Source organism: Mercenaria mercenaria, chromosome 3 (genome assembly GCF_021730395.1).
Source record: "Mercenaria mercenaria strain notata chromosome 3, MADL_Memer_1, whole genome shotgun sequence".
Taxonomy (NCBI): domain Eukaryota; kingdom Metazoa; phylum Mollusca; class Bivalvia; order Venerida; family Veneridae; genus Mercenaria; species Mercenaria mercenaria.
Window position 1 is genome coordinate 60826930 of NC_069363.1, and position 15661 is coordinate 60842590.

The 15661-nt window shown below is 35.1% G+C and overlaps 1 protein-coding gene across 1 annotated transcript; it reads right to left on the reverse strand.

Annotated features, from left to right (window-relative positions):
- Window positions 1–8316: 8316 nt before the first annotated feature.
- Window positions 8317–15289, reverse strand: LOC123523461 (uncharacterized). Its single transcript, XM_045301135.2, has 2 exons — window positions 15152–15289; window positions 8317–9416 (listed from the first exon to the last, which is right to left on the reverse strand). Exon 2 carries the CDS (start codon window positions 9412–9414, stop codon window positions 8317–8319), a length of 1098 nt encoding a protein of 365 aa, XP_045157070.2. The 5' UTR covers window positions 9415–9416; window positions 15152–15289.
- Between the last annotated feature and the right edge of the window lie 372 nt (window positions 15290–15661).

Sequence of the window (15661 nt, forward strand, 5' to 3'; positions counted from 1 at the left end):
CCGTTTTAGTGGATAAATTAAAAACTAAATGAGCCGTGCCATGAGAAAACCAACATAGTGGGTTTGCGACCAGCATGGATCCAGACCAGCCTGCGCATCCGCGCAGTCTGGTCAGGCTCCATGCTGTTCGCTTTTAAAGCCTACTGCAATAAGAGAAACCGTTAGCGAACAGCATGGATCCTGACCAGACTGCGCGGATGCGCAGGCTGGTCTGGATCCATGCTGGTCGCAAACCCACTATGTTGGTTTTCCCATGGCACGGCTCAAATGAGGTATTTATGTCTCCCTACTGGAGGAGACATACTGTTTTTGCATTGTCACACTTCATTTACGGTCAGTAACTGGAACACCATTTGACCTAGAACTGTCCAACGTACTTCATAGGCTGATAGTACTTCTGGAGTAGATGACCTCTATTGTTTCTTTAAGGCCACTCGATCAAAAGGTCAAGGTCATGGGGGCTGGAACATGGAAAACCGTTTCCGATCAATACCTGGAGAACCACTTGACCCAGATATTGAAAATTCATAGGATGACTGGACATGCAGAGTAGATGACTCCTAAAGACTTTGGGGTCACTTTTTTTTGATAGAAAAGGATAAATTTATTGCTATTTTGGCTATTACAAACATGTCACATTTTCATTGTATTTGGAAGTATGTTTAATTAAAAATTTAATTTTACACCTGACATATGGATAATTAATAGAAGTCAGAGGTGAGGCTTGAGATTAGATGTGTACTTTGTTTGCAGATTTGAGTGCAACATAACACAATCTAGCCAAAAAAAGATCCATTTACGGCAAATGACTGATAATTATGTCGTGAAAGTTATCTTTTAGACCACTTGACTTTTTGATATATGCTACTGAAAATGCCGTAAAATCTTTAAAACAGATATTGATTTTTTCAAGCATTTAGGTGATTGTACATCTAAAATGAAACTGGTGCTATCTTAGAAAAAAAGTTTCCTTATGGGTATACGGACACTAAATAGAAAAATGGCACGAACGAAGGTAGTCGCATAATGGTGGATACAAATAGTTCTCATTTGATTTGTTCCGTAGAGCATTTGTTATTACTTTTATTGCAGTGGTTTTATTGCTAAGACCATACGACAGATCTATGCTCTATATTTAGGTAGCATTTAGAGTGCTCATTTCATGCCAATAACAAAATTCACCATATTTTATTATCATTCAAATTGGAACCGACTATGGTATAAAGATTCAGCTGAGGAAACGCATTTGGACTGTAAATATCATTATGCATACATATATTTTTCTCGAAAGCAATATAAATGTCCCGGTATAGAAGTTTACTTATTAAAATCAAAGCCCTGAAAGGACTGATAGCCAGTATACTGTGTGATATTTCAACCGATACACCTGAAGAATCAACATTTCATTGTGCATAGACCGGTCATGATTTGAACATTGTTGGGTAGAGGTCCACTAGACAATGCTACATGCTAAATATCTAAGCTTTGTGCATTGTGGTTCAAAACAAGAAGGTTTTTAAATGTTTTCCCTATACACTCTGTGTAAAACTATGTTTGCCCCAGTGTGGGGCAAATTTCAACCCTAACCCTCATCCTAACCATAACCATAGAGCGCAGTGATTCCGAATATTTCGATTCATAATTATTCTAGAATCCGTTGCTGCTTGTTTTTGTTCTTTAAAACAGTAGTCCTCATGCAGTTACTCACACACTCACACAATTACAAGATTATAAAAAATGAATATGATTTTTTTACACGTCCATAATATTTGTGTGATGCGGTCACATAGAAATAGAAGGAAAACTCAAACGACGCGAGGTTGAAACTTGATAGTTGATTTAAAGCACTGGCTAAAAAGGGGGAATATGTGTAGACAGTAGGTTAGCCCAGTCAATAGAGCATTCGCCCTGTACCCGACGGGTCCCAGGTCGAGCCACAAACTGACTACACATATTTTCTCCTTTTCTAATCAAGTCATGCACCGTGACATGTTTCCCCACAACCTTGAAATATGTCCTCGAATTTCAGCAGTTACTTTATTACTCTAGCAATTTCAGGCGTTGGAGACAAACCGGTGTAATGTGGTCACGTCCTATGTAGGGCGCCAAATGTCACAGGGTGAAAAAAATGTGCAGTCGGACCGGGATTTGAAGATACTCTACCGACTGCACTACCCTTTCTTCCAGCTTTAGTAATTTTAAAGTCCTATTCCCATAAACATAAACTTTCAGATAAACATTCAAGGCATTATCAATTATACGATATAATTACGTAAAACATGCATGTCACACGTTAACTTTACTGGCGCGTGATCCTTCATACAAGGTAGTAGTCAGTCCTCAAAATCACTGAAGTGTTTAGACGTACTCATAAGATATGCAAAATTGTTTAAGCCTACAGGAATTTCAATAAGTTTTCAATAAGTTGAAACTCGATATCTTGCTTATCTTAAAATTCAGGCTTTCTCTAAGACATGTTCAAATCCCGCCAATCATTTTAAGTTGAAAAGTAATACGCTCGATCCCTTTGAATTCTAGATATCTAGTTTCAACTGTAATTACAAAAGAAGAATAACATGCATTTATTTCATAGTTTTTTTTTCTTTTCGATTCAATGGTCACGTAAACGTTCCAAATTACACAAAACTAAAGAGACATTAACTACAAATAGTATCTCTGATTTTTGCTTAGTACTCTCAAAAGTGAGTTGCATGACAATAAATTTTCTACACCAGTTCCTTTTTCTTTTTCTAAGAAAATTATGTTCTCTGGATTGAAAACAATGATATTTTTTTAATTAAAGACTCTACGTTAGATATCATACCTCCGTTAATATACAGGCATTGACAGTATAATTAAGGATATATCTGTAAAACCCCTATTTCTGCAGAATTATGCAAATATTATTTGAAAAGTGTATGACCCTTTTACTGTTCTAATGAGACAAATGTATCGTGAGCAAATCAAGACTCTGTCTTATGCCTTACTCACGATATATATTTAAGAGCTAAAATCCTACACGAACACAATATGGATGAGTCAGCTTCCGTTTCCTTCAGCGATTCCGTTATGGTAATTGCAAATACATTAAGTGATTGTCTTTCATCGACTTTTCACAGAAAAAATAGAGCTTTTACACTCATTCCGGCGTCTGCATCTCCGGTGTGTTGATTAAAGTTTCGATGAAATCAGTGTCTCTTTTACCAAGTTACTTTATATCTGGTCTTCTCAAGGGGAATCATCCCTTTTAACTGTGATTTTTATTTTGTCAGAGTGATGCCCCTTCTTAACTCAGTATCGGGTCTAATATCTTTGTTTTCTTGAGCTTTTTTTTTTTACCTGTAACTTAAATTAGTTATTTTATATCTTAGTTTATACCAAATGAATCAATTCGCATAATTAAATGTATGTGTTGATTTGTGGCAGTTGTGCCCCATACCCATTTTGAAATTCCCTTTCGTTATAGCGAGCTCGAAGAGCAGGCCCGAAGGGCCTGCTCGAGAATCGAGCTTTACGGTAACGCAAGTATACTTGCACACTTGGTGATGGATTTGAAAAGTTTCGTCGGAAGTTTTTAAAAAGCGCACCCTAGCGGATAAGTGCTCACAGGAAGTACTTCTTTCCGGAGTGAATACAGAACTTCATTCAGTTGCTAAAAAATATTCATCACTCAACCATAATGAAAAAATGATTTCAAGTTGTTTGAAAAAAATATTGTTTTCATTTAAAAGATCAAGCATCGGCCAGAAAATGGAAAAAATGTCATTAAATAAGCAGAAAGAAACGGGAACGCGGTAATGACGTCACCGTGACACCGGCTTCCCATAAATTTTGCAACGTATGATATTCACTGTTACAGGTATGGTGACACTAAATGTAGACTTTTTCAAGTGAATAGGTTCTCCTGAATTCTTGTGACTAGTGAATAGTTTCTTTGTGACAAATAAATGATGCATAATATTTTTAGCTAAATCCGATTTGTTTGAGCTCGCTTTGAGGCTTTGACTTATTTCATGTTAATTTCTGACAAAATTTAATATTTCTTTTATTGAGTTGAGCCACATCTCTTGGCTCAATTCTATTCATAGTCTAACATTGAGAAAAATCGAGCGTTACTGTTTAGGTATACAATTCAACATTTTGTGGGGTTATTGATATGTCACATTTTGGCATAAGCCGGAGACCGTAGACATCAAGTTCAGTTCGGCTTTCAAACTTAAGGTTTTGGGATAAGACATATAGCTTAATGTCTCTTTTTAGCTCGACTATTCGTATTTTATGTGTATTTTAATTCCAGGTATTTTATTAACATTGTGTTAATATTTTTAAATTGACTGATAGGTTTTAATTATGCATTGTCTCTTGTAGCTCTGTATAGAGCGGCTGTGTACTTTTTATTTGTTAAATAATTGTTTTATGTTCTATGTATATGATGTATACAGATGAGACGTAAATAAAAGAATAAATAATATTGACGCCTATGTTTTGCCCATTATTTCGAATAACGTTAGGATATTGTTTGTTTGTTTGTTTCTTTTGGGTTTAACGCCGTTTTTCAACAGTATTTCAGTCATGTAACGGCGGGCAGTTAACCTAACGAGTTTTCCTGGATTCTGTACCAGTACAAACCTGTTCTCCGCAAGTAACTGCCAACTTCCCCACATGAATCAGAGGTGGAGGACTAACGATTTCAGACACAATGTTGTTTATCAAATAGTCACGGAGAACATACGCCCAGCCCGAGGATCGAACTCACGACCCCGCGATCCGTAGACCGACACAATATTACAGGTTATATAATCCCATTGCTTTGTACACGCCCTTCAAGAGGTGATATTTGTTTCACTGATACACGACCAAGCTGTAAAAATCATTGAAGAATGGACAAAGGATTTGGAAAAAAACTTGTGTAATTTATGACCGTATCAACTTTTACTGCTAATCGGATTTGTTTATATCAATGAAGTGCTGGCTTACCATCAATTTCTCAATAAGCTAACAAACTATGCAAAGATTTGATGGTACTTTATTTTGCTCGTATATCCTAAAGTTTATGGAAATATGATGACTTTACAGCCTAAGCGGTGGACAATGATCCAACTATCACTCCGGATATAATTTCAGGTACGGGCAGGTACCCCCATCCCCGCGGGTTGTCAACTAAGACTATCTCGGTATAGCGTCAGGTTAGGACATGTACCAGGTGAATCGGGTATGGTGTCAGCTACGGACAGGTACCCCTACCCTCGCGGCTATAGTGTCAGGTACGGGCAGGTACCATGCAACCCGGGTATGGTATTAGATACGGACATTTATTCCCAGCCCCTGTGGGTATAATGTCAGGTACGGACAGGTATCACGCGACCCGGGTTTGGTGTCAGCGTCAGCTACCGGCAAGTATTCCCAGCCCTCTGGGTATAGTGTCAGGTACGGACAGGTACCCCCTCCTCCGAGTATAGTATCCGGTTAGGACAGGTTCCACTTTCCCTAGGTATGGTATCAAGTAATAGCACGTACACCCATCTCCGCCTACAGTGTATGGTACGGGCAGTGTGCAGTTATCCCCCACCCCCTCCACACCCAGAGTATAGGTACTCCTCCTCTTGGTTTAGTGTTAGGTATAGGCAGGTGGCCCCCACCCCTCCGGGTAAAGTGTCAGGTACGGGAAGACACTTTGGTAGAGCATAAACCTTGATCAAGTCAGTTAGATCTTCCTCACGTTTATAAAGTATTGTACAATTTATTTGACCTGTCAAAACTTGTTCCCGGCTTTCATTATATTCTGTTCACGCCTATATAAGATTAACATGAAAGCCAGAAACGTGTTTTGACAGGTCAACTAAATAGTACAATAATATACCCCGAAAAGGATTTCGACCAACCATAAATAGAGAAAATCAACCACTGCGTGCTAGGCGGAAACATTCATTGTTTTGCATCAGTAAAACATGTCTTAAGTGACTGGCTATCCTTATTAGGGTTAAAAAATAAAATTATTCGCGTTTCGAAATTACTTTTCTTGGTAGTTTATCCCAGTACTAGTTTGGTCTGAAGTTTATGCTAGTATATTTGGACGCTCTTTGTCACGCGAATTTCGTGAAATATTTCGTCGTACTAGCATTTAGGAGTAACCTGTCGCTTTTATTAATAGATTTGAAAGGTTATTGGAATAAACCACTTCAGTTAAGGGGTACCCTACCTTTTTATAACTTATTTATATAATAAATATTTAAATGACTGCCTTCTTCGACAATTAAACGCCCTGGTGCAGTGGTAAGCGTGACGGCTCTAGAACCTAACTTTTGTGAGTTCGAATTCCAACGGAGATCAATATACTTTTTTTCATTTTATATTTTTGGTTTTGTTTTTATATTTTGCTAAAATACATTTTAAAATGATGATAATGTGAAACATGTATTTGAATCGCATTACTTGTATCCTTTTGCTATTTTCGCATATAACATAGGTTTTTCAAATATCTTCTTGATTGTGTATATTTTGTATTTATTATAATTATGAATTGTATTTGTATGACGAGAAACTGTATAAGTTTAAGTCAAATAAAACATTCTTCTTCTTCTTCTTCTTCTTCTTCTGTGAATTATTCAACATGGCTGACATAGCTCTTGGCAATTTGGTCATTCAACTAGCTGATGACACTGATTCGGAGGAAACCAACACCGCCAGCGAGTGTGAAGATGCTCCATTGGACGCGTGTGCTTGAAATGTATTGAATTTATTGAAACTGTATGAATGAAATTAAAAATGAAATTGAAATAATGAGATAAAATAAAATTAAAAAAAAAAAAAAAACACACATGAAAAATGTAAATAAAACAAATTCAATCATAAAACCAATCGCCCTGTGAGGGATTCGAACCCACAGCCTCCTAATCGCAAAAGTTAAATCACTATCAAGATTCCTCAATTGTACCAACTGAGCTACCGATGCAATTTTAATCTGTATATTATTTGAAATATATTTATAGTTTTAAAAAACGTCAAATATCTTTCAAACCCTTACTTAATAAATGGAACAGTCTGGAAAATCCAAATCTAAAAATAAAAGCGACAGGTCACTCCGAATTGCTAATATATAAGTGTGAACTGATATTGTTCTCACCACTCGAGGTTTATGATTGGCAAGCAGTCTGTACCCGCCCTCCCTCCCATGATGTATTTTAGTAATAGCTTGCTTCAATGAAACAAACTGGCCTGAAAATCGCTTGTCTAGAATATTAAGTTTATTTTATTATAAAATAAATGTTGTTTTTGGTTTATGTTTACTATTCTACACAGATTATGTTAAGTTTTGAAAATATATATAATGTGTGTTTGTTTTTTTCTAAATAAATCACTCCGATTGCTAGTTGTAAAGCTACAATTTTGGTTGTGTCTGTTTGGTTCTGGTGATGTTTTTTCTAATAAAATCTTAAACACCAGATAAAATTAGAGATTTTATTAATTATTCACGCCTGTGTTTTACGCAAACTTAAAACATTTATCTTAACAACATGATTAAATTTACTTTTAGTCTCGTTTCAGTTCAAATTTACCCGGATACTAGATCGCTTGGAACCATACGAAGAACATTAAATCGATTGTTGACATATGAATTTACTTCGCGAACAATTGTACACTTTTATGCTGCCAATTATATACCTTATTCCTACTTTTATTGTTTCTTTTTTGTCTTGTTGAAGGTAATTGAGATTAGAGAATAAATGATTTACTCACAGTTTTAGCGTGAGTAAGAATGATTGTGTAGACTATATATATATATACAGTTCGCGATTATATCGAGATTGAAAATACCGACGAAATATAACTTAAATAAACATAAGATATTCCACGTAGCGTAAAGCTTTTTCTGTTTGGGCTAAATGTACCGGTATTTTTTTCTTCTTTTTCTGATACGTTCTTTATTTGATACCGATTTACACCAAAAATAATTTTGCAAGATGCTTAGTAATACAATATTTCTGAAATTAAGTCTCTGTTTTATTTACAACTATAATGTATGCACAGTTCGAAACTTTGTCTTCATTTTTCACTGATTTAGATTTTTGCTCACTTTTCTAAAATATGTCTCCTTGTAGTCTGTTGTGAGACGTTTTACTTTGTTTCAAAGCAACTAGTAGTATTTTGCAACGCAGTCCATCAAAAATTGCAGAGAGTTGCTACTTATAACTTGCAGATATTAAACTGAAGGTAGCACTGGCTTAGTGTTTTGTTTTTTTTTGTTTCAAAGAAGGATGACAATATACATAAATTGCATATTAAATGTAATATTTCGTTGTTTTTTTCTCGCATAAATCAATGATAATGTCCTCCATATTTCTTTTTCTTCTTGTACTTTTTCGGCGGCGGAGGTGGTGGTCGATACTTTTTCCGCGGAGGCGGTCGATACTTCTTCGGTGGAGGTGGAGGAGGCCGATACTTTTTCGGAGGAGGCCTACGCTTCTTCGGTGGAGGTCTATATTTCTTAGGCGGAGGTCTACGTTTTTTAGGTGGAGGCCTGTATTTTTTCGGAGGAGGCCTACGCTTGGGTGGAGGTCTATATTTCTTAGGCGGAGGTCTACGTTTTTTTGGTGGAGGCCTGTATTTTTTCGGAGGAGGCCTACGCTTCTTGGGTGGAGGTCTATATTTCTTAGGCGGGGGTCTACGTTTTTTAGTTGGAGGCCTGTATGTTTTCGGAGGAGGCCTACGCTTCTTGGGTGGAGGCCTATATTTCTTAGGCGGAGGTCTAGCTTTTTTAGGCGGAGGCCTGTATTTTTTTGGCGGAGGTCTGGGCTTCTTCGGTTGAGGTCTAGATTTTTTGGGAGGCGGTCTGTACTTCTTTGGTTTCTTATGTTTAGATCCGTATCCATAACCATGTTTGCCCTTTTTCTTTTTATAATGAGACATTCCGCTGTGCCCGCTGTGCACGCTATGCCCACTGTGCCCTCCGTGACTTCCGGCGTGTGATCCGCCGTGACTGCTATATTCTACAGAGCTCCCATATCCATCAGAACTATAACTACCACCGTATGATTCGCCTCTGCCGTAGTATCCACCTGCACCTGCACCATACCGTCTTATATCCTCGGGTTCGGGACGTTCATATTCTCCAGCTTCCCCGCGTAGTCTATAGTCTGGACCTTCATAATATCCACCACGATCTCTACTATACTCTGACCTATACATTCCACCCTCCCTGAGTGATCTATAGTCTCCTCCTGCACCTTCATAATATCCTTCACCACCTCCAAGATACCCTTCCCTTGACCCATACCCTCTACCCTCTCCGCCGATAAAGTCATAGGCAGGCCCTCCTACTCTATCGATATAGTCTGCACCTCTCGCTTCAAGTTCATATTCCCTTTGCGAGTGTACCAGAGCTAAGCACAAGCCAAAGATCAGTACCGCAAACATAACTGAAATAAACAAATGTAATGTAAGAAAATCTAAATGATTAAACTTCAACACTGTACTCTTTCCTTGATATATTATTGCAAATACCCATTTTTTTCTGAAACTGTAAATGGGGTATATAGTTTTCACATAATTTACACATTCCTCAACCTCCTCAACCCATCTTGTGTATGGTTACTTTCCAGTTCTCTGTCATATATATAAAAAGTCTTTATCATTGTGACAATTCAAAATTTTGCTACTCAGACATTAGTCATACCACCACTTGAAATTTTGATATTGTTAAAGCCGGTAAGTCAGATTTTGATCAAGTGATGGATTTATTGAAAGTTTAGAAAATGATCATTCACACTTAACTGTGTTCACCGAGTGCTAAATACTTGTCAGATTTTCACAGGAGATATTCCGAAAATTTTGTTTTCTTACCTGGTTGCCCAACCAAGATTGAGATATTTTAGCATATGTATTTATTTAATAAACCTATTTTGCATATGTAATTATATAAATATAAAAACTATTGTTGTATATTTGTCAAAGATCTAGATTGACAAATATGTATTTAGCCAAAAGTCTTAAGAAATGCAAGTTTGTAAAATTATTATTACCTCCCTTTACCTATCTTGGTTGTGCAACCAGGATATGTTAGGAATAAATCAATTTTGAAGCTACATACTGTTTTAAAACTTGCCTTTTAGTCCAGATTGTTGAAATATCCTAATAACTACCAAATACAAATGTAAAGCTAGAAATCATATTGTAACCATATTAAAGTGGAGTAATTACAAAATTTTATAAAATTATAAAACACACATGTTTAAATGGGGATCTAACTCTATGTGATGGGTCTTTTTTTATTAAAAAAATCTGTAACAGAATATACTTAATATGGAAAATGTCATCAAATGTAGCTCAAATGTGATTAACCACCTTTAAAGGTAAACGAAATAATGAAATTGTTATCTATTAACAAACCAGAATTTTTAATATTTTATTTTGCATAGAAGAGACTGAAATAAAGAAATAATATGTACAAAGCGACCAATATTATCCTTTATGACACCTGCACTAAATTACTGTTTTACGCAACGGCTCCGACCAATACTTTGAGTCCTTCTGTAAAACAGGATTTGATTACAAATCAGATCACTCAAGCCAACCTCAAAGTTCGTATAGGTGATATACAAAATTTGTAACTTCCCACTATGTTTTGGATTCCTTATTTACATTACCAATTACGTATAGTTCATTTCATCAGCAATTCAAACTTTACCACATCTTATCTAGTATTTCAACGTCAAGAACTACTACTGAAAAAGTCCACATCAAATGATCAAGAAAACTTGTGAAAAATGCTAGTAAAACGCGTAGCAATTTGATGTTAGTTGTTAAAATTTGTCTTAAAAAGTACAGTGAAATTCTCTTCTTCATATACTATTTCAACGCATAATATAGCAAGGATAGCTTACAACACACAGGAAGTGATCGACTGATCAGTGGTACATTTGAAGAAGTCGAAATAAAGTTCCATTTTGTTGATGGAATCTATAATAATGAGTCATATAATGATGTGACAGTTGTATTGTTTGATTTAGTTCTATTTCTTATTGTATTATAGGAAGTTCACCTTTGGTTTTATCCATTGGGTAAAGGTTTACATACGAGTAACTATTCAAGAGCAATTTTCACGGGAGCATTTTCAGAGTGTTGTTTTTCAAAACAGATAAATTTGTCATATATAAATATATAACAACTCGTTTTGTTTTACCTATATTGAGAACACATGTTAAAATAAATTGTAATATATGATTTTCATATGACTGAAAGGCTCTTAGTACTGAAAATGGTGTCTAAAAATGTAATTGTTTGTATGAAATAAATAAAGAATTTAATAAGTATAATGTAACCTAAAATTGAGCTGGATATAGATGGGTTATTTGATAGAAAATGATGATTTTAGTTGTGCAGCAAAAATAAAGAAAACGAAAATATCACATGTGTACTGGTTTGTGCCAATTTTTTGAAATTGCAAATCTCGACGGGGTGGGTGGGGTGTTATCAGAGCAACATCTTATGGAATGCATATTTCTCAATAATGAACGTCATAAAAATTGCAGGGCTATTGCTATCGTAAACTATGAAAGTATTTTCTAAATTAACACTAGAAATTAAAATTGCATAGTAACCTAAAAGTTTGGATCATTATAAAAAAAAAAACAACTTCGAATAAGCCTCACCATATTAAAAAGTTGTTTATCGGATTTGCCGCTCGTATATTTTCAGAAACACAAAGAACATTATTTTTCTTTTTGGCTCGCCCCATTGAAAAAAAAATCATGCCAAAATTTGTTGGTGCGCTACTTTTTACGGACGTAACAGTGTACTGAGGCTTATAATTCCAGTTCCAGATTGTTCTAAAATGGACTTTAATCACAATAAATACATACTACTACTACACACATCGTCTTTAATATAGTTGCATTAAAGTTATTTCCCCTTATGCAGTCTCTTCAATTATTTACCGAATTGCAAAAACCGGATTTATTTCATTGAAGATTGGATGAAAAAAAGAAATACTAATTAATCTGATAACATCAGTCTACATTATTTTGGTAAGGGTAAATACACATTGATGCATGTCACTTTTCTGTTTCTTGTTTTTCCTGTCCAGATGATCAGAATTTGTATACGAAAGAGGGCGGGGTAAGGAATTTACATTATGAGTTGTGTTCAGATCAGTTTAGATCTTCAAATTTTCCAAACCTCAAGTAAAATAATGTTAATGCGCGTTAATTTCCATTTCAGACCTTAATTGAGACTTTGTTTTAACAAATTTAATCCGTTAAGAAAGTTTAACAACAGCACGCTCGGCTTTTCTAAGTGCTTGACTGCATCAGAGCTTTGCCAGTAAAAGCGGCATAATAGTCAATAGCTTTGAAAGTAACAGAGCTATTGGACATTATATAAAACTTTAACAAAAATATTCTAAGTTAAAAAGGGGCATAACTCTATCAAAATTCAATCAGAGTTATGGGGATTGTTTCTCCTGGTGTAGACTTTGATAGTAAATAACTATTTTTATTTTCAAGTCAAAAGCTTTAATAGTAACAGAAATATTTCACTTTATCAAAAACTTCGAAAAGTCAAAAACAAAAACAAATATTTGAATTATTTTTTCGCTCGCCGCCTCAATTTTTCAGAAAAAAAATCTGATGAACAACTTTTCAATTTGGTGTGGCCCTAAGAGAGGTTAAGACCCGACTATTTTGAGACAGCTACGGCCCAAACGGGAGGTTGGACTGGGGTGCTTTGGTTGGACTGTTTAGTTAAGCTTCTAATGGTATTTCTCTTGTTGAGATAACTGTGAAAAACAGAAAACACTTGTATTGAATAAAATCATCTAAATCGAAATCAAGACCCATGTTACAGAGGGGTAGGGATGTTATTTCAGTGAGCTTTTTTTTTTTATTTCATGACTGTCTATATACATTTTTTCATGATTGGAAGCGTATGCTGATGGCATAGCTGTTAGTCTAGATTATCCTGAACAGTACGTGCGTAGTGAACGGGCCGCCTACTGCTTTCTACAAAAAGCTAACCTTTTAAGATATTTCCACTTTATAAATTTGCTTCAGTGTACAGGCAAGATAAAATGCCTTTTATTTCTCGAACCATTCAATGTTCAATGTTGTTGCGGAATACCCTACGGAAGAGTAAAATACAAGGAATGCAAGAAATACTCAAGTCAAGTAAAATGCATATTTGTTTGGTAAAGTGAAGGGTCAAGCAGAGGATAGTGGGACAAATTTTGAGATGTAAAATCAACACATTTCTACTTTAAAGACACTCAATAGAATCAAAATAATAGTAAGAATGCGTGTAAAGAATTCTTGCACAGTTCCATAGTTGGTACCACTGAAATCATTCTATATTTAAAGATACACGGAGGTATATATTTTGTTCTTTAGAAACCGAAAGGGGTTTCCCAAATTGGACCTGAAATTAAACAAGCTCTTATATGAGTGAGTCTAAAAATGAGTTAATTTAATGTTTGATAAAGATAAATACTAGAATTAGCACTCTGGGAAAGAAAGTAGCATTAAATCAAGAAGTTAAAATTATATTTTTGCTTCAAGTAACAACAAAATAAGAACAAACAAAAAAAAAAAAATGCCAGCAGTGACTGAGGATGCAACGAAAAATTTACCCTGTCATAAAACTACAGAAAAAAACAACATTTATACAACATTCATACGAGAAACAAGAACAAATATCTAAGAGGAAAAGCCACATTCCCAGAAAGGAAATCCTAAAATTGTCTACATATGATTGACGTGTACAAGATACACTGACAAAGTAAAACAATAAGAAAATAAGAAGAACGCAACAAACAAAGGAAAACACACAGCTGGGTACTGTCTGTGACAATACACCTTTTTTAACTTCAACCATTTATGGTGTACACCAAACCTCGCTCATTAACTTAACAGATTAGCATATCATTTTAAGTGAATCGTTAGAAAAAGAAACATAAAACCCTGTCAAACCACTTGAGCCGCACCATGAGAAAACCAACATAGTGCGTTTGCGACCAGCATGGATCCAGATCCAGACCAGGATCCATGCTGTTCGCTAACGGTTTCTCTGATTGCAATAAACTTCGAAAGCGAACATCATGGATCCTGACCAGACAGTGCGGATGCGCATGCTGTTCTGGATCCATGCTGGTCGCAAACGCACTATGTTGGTTTTCTCATGGTGCGGCTCACTTTACTTTTAATTTTATTATGATTGAAGGCAACTGTATACAACTCTCTCGATAAATTTTAGAGTTTCACCATGTCACTTGCTACTGTAATTTGGACTACTGTACCTATTTTTGTACTTTTCAGTATAATTGTCTGTATAGTCTAAAATGCTTTAACGAATTGGACCAATATTCATGTCTCTTTGAAAGCAATTAGGTAATGTGTCATTATCAAAGTTTCGCTTAAATTGAAAATGTTAAGTATTGTCTGAGTGTAAGCATGCCGGTTTAAGTTAAAATTACTTTTAAGTTTGTAAAATGTTTTGAAACCGCTTAAACGTCATAGAACTTTTTCTTTTTCCCAAATGCGCGTGTTTGTATTTAAAAAACCTGGCATAGAGCATGCCAGGATAGCATGCAATGTGTTACCCACTTTAACAGATCAAAATTAGCAAAAGATGCCCTTACTGAGTCTGGATGGAATTAATTTCAGGTGATTTTCTTCTACATTTTCTTTCTATTTACACCATAGGCCTGATTGGCTTGAATATTTGTCTATACCTCAAGGCATGATTGGTTCCTAGAAAGCGGATTGTCTTTCTATCTGTACATCCAGGCTCTATTCATTTTAGGATGAAACTACTTCTTTTACATTGTTTGATTTTTTATTTCGACTTGCTGGCTAGATATGTGATTTATATACTGATAATAAAGTTTGATTCTTAACATCGGAATTATACAATGAAATGAATTATACATTGTACAACATTTTAATTTCTTTTTCACCAGTTTTGCGTGACCAAAAATGGATAATTAAAAAAAAACTTCTTAAAAGGTCTTATGAAAAATTCTAAAGTAATTTTCACTTCTGTTGTAAAATATACACATTTTATTACCCATTTGCCCATTCTAGCTTGCCGTGTATATAAAAGCGCCACATAAAACTGAAAAAATGATGGCACTATATGAATAGAAATTAAAAACATAACTCACCGTAAAACGGTACTTCGAAATATTCCCGCGAGCAACTGGAAATTAAATGGAAGAAACTACGTCTTCATGGTTGGGAATTAAACGTGTATTTTGAGCTCGACATGCGCACAGTGCCCAATATCAACAACTCGATTGCAACTAAATAGATCACCTGACGTATGATAAAATACACTATGTTAGTAATGTAATACATAAAAATCTATCACTTCTTCAAACATTTTCATTTGATTTATTGACAAACTTGAATTATCGAATTTTATTCTGAATTAATCGATTCATTAGTACAAATAGGTTTAAAATATATACATGTAGTCAAGCTAGGAAAATTACTATTTTTTTTGTATAACCCTATAATTGTTGTATAATGGTTTCTTTAGATAGCTCATCGAAATTTTATTTTTATTTTTAAATTTAGATTTCAAAATGCTTTACATAATATATATTCAACCTTTAAATATGTATGTTTAGTTGTTTACAAATTGACCAATAATATGTGGTGCCGTTTTGCTA